General features: G+C 41.0%; 1 protein-coding gene across 1 annotated transcript; it reads left to right on the top strand.

Annotated features, from left to right (window-relative positions):
- Nucleotides 1–2,066: 2,066 nt before the first annotated feature.
- Nucleotides 2,067–3,011, top strand: LOC120874348 (olfactory receptor 147-like). Its single transcript, XM_040255724.1, is given in 1 exon segment — nt 2,067–3,011. A coding segment is annotated over 1 exon segment (945 nt).
- Nucleotides 3,012–4,822: the final 1,811 nt, after the last annotated feature.

The following is a 4,822-nucleotide window of genomic DNA, read 5'->3' as shown; positions in this document are numbered from 1 at the left end:
TGAGCATTCCTATTCTTTCTGAATTTTCTGTTTGTAGTAACATCATAGTTTAACCTAGCACCTAGGCTAATATCGTTGGGATTTTTGTCTATTTCTATCCCATTTGTGAGAAGCTCTACTGACTCTCCTTTCAGTATCTCTTGCATGTGTTTGTTTCTTGGAATTATTCACAGTAGCACAGTTAATTCAGGGCATTTTTATCATTCATTGATCATTTTAATTGCCCTTGTGAGTCACTTTGTCTCCAGTGTCTCTTATGCCAGGCCATTCTACCAACCATTGCCATATTAATCTTTCTAAGCTTGCACTTAGATGATTTCAATCCTATGTCAAAAAGAGAAATAAAAATCTCTAATGGTTCCTAATGGCTTCCGATAGTGAGCTGACCTTGATTTTGGCATTTGAAACATATTGACACAAATCTGCCTTTTCATCTATGCTGTCAGGGAGAAACATCGAGATATTTCTCACAATTTGTGCAAATCCTCTTTGTGACATTCAGGGAAGATGAAAATTATATTATTTTCTCTGAATTCAGCAGCTTTAATCTGAAGTGCTCTTAGATGATATCTAAGAGTTTAACAGTGACCTTGCATGCCTTACTGATGTCTTTCCTGTCTCACTCTCAGGTGTGCAAAGAAAAACACTAGCACTACATAAGCCTTTGCCTGCAGGGCAATAATTTTGTTGTAGTGTCCAACATAGGTTCTAGGAAAGATGGGAAAGGGATCCTCATTCCTTTATTCTTTTATTATACAAATATTTATTGGGTGCCTATTATGTGCCAAGTATTGCTCTGAGGTGCTGCAGAAATAACTGAAGAAAATAGAAAAAAAATATAGCTTAGATTCAAATGTTTGTGAGTATATAAATGTGTGTTTATGTTTGGTGAGAACATGCAAGGAACAAATAAATGAGTAGTATTTCATATAGTGATAGATGCTAGAAAGAAACCACATGGATGCAGGGGAAATTCTGCTTTTCTATTTGGGGATATGTCCTATTTTATAAGAAACTAAAAGTTCTGTAAAATGGTATACTTCCAATAAGTCAGTGTTGTTATCATGAACTAGGCTGAATATGCGAAGTAGGTAATTTCTTTTTGCCTCAAAGTGTGACCTCTGGGGAAAACACTAAGAAAACATAGTTTTTTTAATTTTTAATCAGGTTCCTAGGATTTCCCAATTCATAAAAACCCGTGGGTCATATTAGCAGGTGGCTCCCTGGGCACCAACAGATGCTATTTACACCTCCTAGTCTGGAGAGGATACTCTGCAGAGCCACCACCAGAAATCATGGCCTGTAACTTGTGGCACCTCAGAGCCAGAGCTACTGAGGTCTGTGCTCTGGCTTCATTAGTCTGAAACTCACTGAAAACAAAACAACAGAAAACTCTGTTTTACGCTGTTCTCCCTCAAAATTCATCAGAGCCACTTGCCCTTCCGTGCAAATGATGGAGAAGAGTTAATAAGGTGAGCTGACCTTGATTTTGTCATTTGGAAGCTTCCAAAACTGACCCAAATCTGAGTCTTGATCTGATTCTGTGCTGAATTTAGCAAGGAGATACATTAGGACCTTTCTGAGAACTTGTAGAAGTCCTCTATCTGACATGTGGGAAGGATGAAAGTGACTTTGTTTCTCTGAGCTCAATTAATCCAGCAGGATTGAGGTCCTCATGAGGTGAGTGTTGAATTTTATCTGTCCTGTTACTCGTCTTCCAAACCTCATCTGTGGAAGCCTGGGACTCCCTGAAATGACATGCCTTCTCTCTGCTGAGATGACCACTGATCATTGGGTGGGCCTGGTAAACTGTCAGGGCAGAAGTGGAGCAGAGATGCTGTTGTCATGAGGTTCAGGGTTACTGAATCTTTTCCCTGTGGAACTTGCCCATTAGTATTTTTGATACACATCTTTAAAAATTCCTTCAGCATTTATACAGAAGAGAAAACAAAGAGGGGGTGGGCTGGGGTTCCTTCTCGCATTCCGGGTCTCAGCCTCAGAGTGGGATTGAGTGGAGAGAGCGGGGTACTCATTTTAACATTACCCTCTGTCCTGTTCCCACAGGTATGTCCTAGGGAAGAATGGCCCCAGGGAACGAATCTTCAGTGACTGAGTTTATCCTGCTGGGTTTAACACAACAGCCAGAACTCCAGCTGCCTCTCTTTTTCATTTTCTTAGCAATTTATGTGGTCACTGTGGTGGGGAACGTTGGCTTGATTATTCTTATTGGTCTGAACCCTCACCTGCACACTCCCATGTACTACTTTCCCTTCAACCTTTCCTTCATTGATCTCTGCCACTCCTCTGTCATTAGCCCTAAAATGCTGATGAGTTTTGTAAGCCAGAACATCATCCCTTATGCAGAGTGCATGCCTCAGCTCTGCTTCTTCTCCTTCTTTGTTATTGATGAGTGCTGTGTTTTGACGTCAATGGCCTATGACCGATACGTGGCCATCTGTAAGCCCCTGCTGTACAAGGTCTCCGTGTCCCATCAGGTCTGCCTTATGCTGACGGTGGGTGTATACGCGATGGGGCTGGTGGGTGCCATGGCCCACACTGGGTGCATGCTGCGACTCTCCTTCTGTGATGGAAACATCATCAATCACCACATGCGTGGCATCCCTCCTCTCCTCCAGCTCTCCTGCACCAGCACCTCCATCAGTGAGCTGGAGGTTTTCACTGTGGTGGGCGTCAATGTAGTAGTGCCCAGTATCACCATCTCTGTTTCTTACACCTTGATTCTCTCCAACATCCTCCACGTCCGTTCTGCAGAGGGCAGGTCCAAAGCCTTCAGTACCTGCAGCTCCCACATAACCGTGGTTTCTCTTTTCTTTGGATCATCTGCATTCATGTATCTCAAGCCTTTTCCTCCTGGGTCTCTGGATGAAGATAAAGTGTCCACAGTTTTTTACACCATTGTGGGGCCAATGGTGAATCCTTTCATCTACAGTTTGAGGAACAAAGATGTCCAAGTTGCACTGAGTAAGACTTTGAGGAAAAGGGTGTTATAAGTGGAATTTTTTGTACTATTTGTCACTACTATTTTTTACTAATAATTAGTAGTATTTGTTACCAATAATTAGTACTATTTGTTACTAGTAATTGTTACAAATATTACTCTTTCCCTCCCCTGTGAGTGCTAAGGTGGTTCTTTCTCAGATCTTCACTGTGAGAATCTGCTGGGGTGTTTTGAAAGTAAAATCTAAGAAAGTGTGGCAGTCCCCTAAAACTGTGGCTCGTATGGTGTGCTGCAAGTCTTTGGGGTTTCAAAGAGTCAGATATGACTTAGTGACTGAATAACAATGAATCTTAATATATATTTAATAGAGACATGCTATCTCTGACTCTAATCTAGCATCACAGGATTCATGATAGACTTTCCCTTTTGTGTATCTGTAAATTCTTTCTTTGATGGCGTCTCCTACTTATTTGACTGTACACTGGAAGGAGAAAAAGGGGGAAAGGAAACCTGTGCACAAGCGCTGGACTCCAGACGGCAAGTGTGATTCTCACACTGGTATTGACTTGCAATTCTATCACATGTGTACTGGCATTGAATGAATGATAATAAATTTAGAAAATAGAAATTTTATTATAACCAAATGCCTCTTACTGACTAATTTGCTTATGACTGGTAATGATGCTGCACACTCTCACAAAGTGTAGCAGAAGGGCATCCCTTGCTTTCCCCTTGTCTTTGACCGGTTATTAAATACCTGCTAAAAATCTGGATGTCTCAGTCTTTATTCTTAGAGAAGGAAGAATGAGAGCCTTGACTCAGATTGGCTTAAAGAGGATTCAGAGGAGAACCAGCTTCAACTGTGATTTCTAGCCTCTGACCCTGAAACATTTTTTATAAATAAAACAGATTTACTTTTGTATAAATACAAGAATAAAGTAATATTTAAATTACTACTGAAGGTGGAATAAACTTAAATTTTAAAAAATGGAATGCTACTCAACAGTAAAGGAAATGGCTATTGATACATGCAACAAATGGGGTGAACATTAAAGGCATCATGACTAGTGAAAAAAGCCAGTCTCAGTGATTGCATATTGTTTGATTTCATTTATTATCTGTCAAATGACTTGACTATTGAGGTGGAGATGAAATAGATGGAGATGGAGAAAACAGAGATGAAGGTGGAAGGGGATGGGTGTGACTATAAAAGAGTCATATAAAGATTTCTAAAGGTAGTGAAACAGTTCTGTATCCAGTCATGGTGTTGCTACATGAATATATACAAAGGATCACATTGCATAGATCTACACACAGGTACATACACACAGTGTAAACACTCAGTGCATATAAAACTGCTAAAATCTCACTGTCTGCAGTCCTGAAGTCTTGTTACCATTACTAAACCAGTGTCCGTTTTCTGGTTTTATTGTTACACAGCAATTGTGAAAGATATCATCATGATAGGAAGCTAGATAGATGGAGTTCAAGGGACTCTACATTATTTTAGCAACTCCCTGTGAATCTATACTTATTTCAAAATAAATGTTAGCTGCAATCTCAGAAGCACAAATAGAAGTTAATACATTATCTGCTGCTGCTGCTAAGTCGCTTCAGTCGTGTCTGACTGTGTGACCCCATAGACGGCAGCCCATCAGGCTCCCCTGTCCCTGGGATTCTCCAGGAAAGAACACTGGAGTGGGTTGCCATTTCCTTCTCCAATGCATGAAAGTGAAAAGTGAAAGTGAAGTCGCTCAGTCGTGTCCGACTCTTCGTGACCCCATGGACTGCAGCCCACCGGGCTCCTCCATCCATGGAATTTTCCAGGCAAGAGTACTGGAGTCGGGTGCCATTGCCTTCTCC

This window comes from Oryx dammah, unplaced genomic scaffold (genome assembly GCF_014754425.2).
Source record: "Oryx dammah isolate SB20612 unplaced genomic scaffold, SCBI_Odam_1.1 HiC_scaffold_15, whole genome shotgun sequence".
In the NCBI taxonomy this organism is placed as follows: Eukaryota; Metazoa; Chordata; class Mammalia; order Artiodactyla; family Bovidae; genus Oryx; species Oryx dammah.
This window is presented reverse-complemented; position numbering and strand designations above follow the sequence as displayed.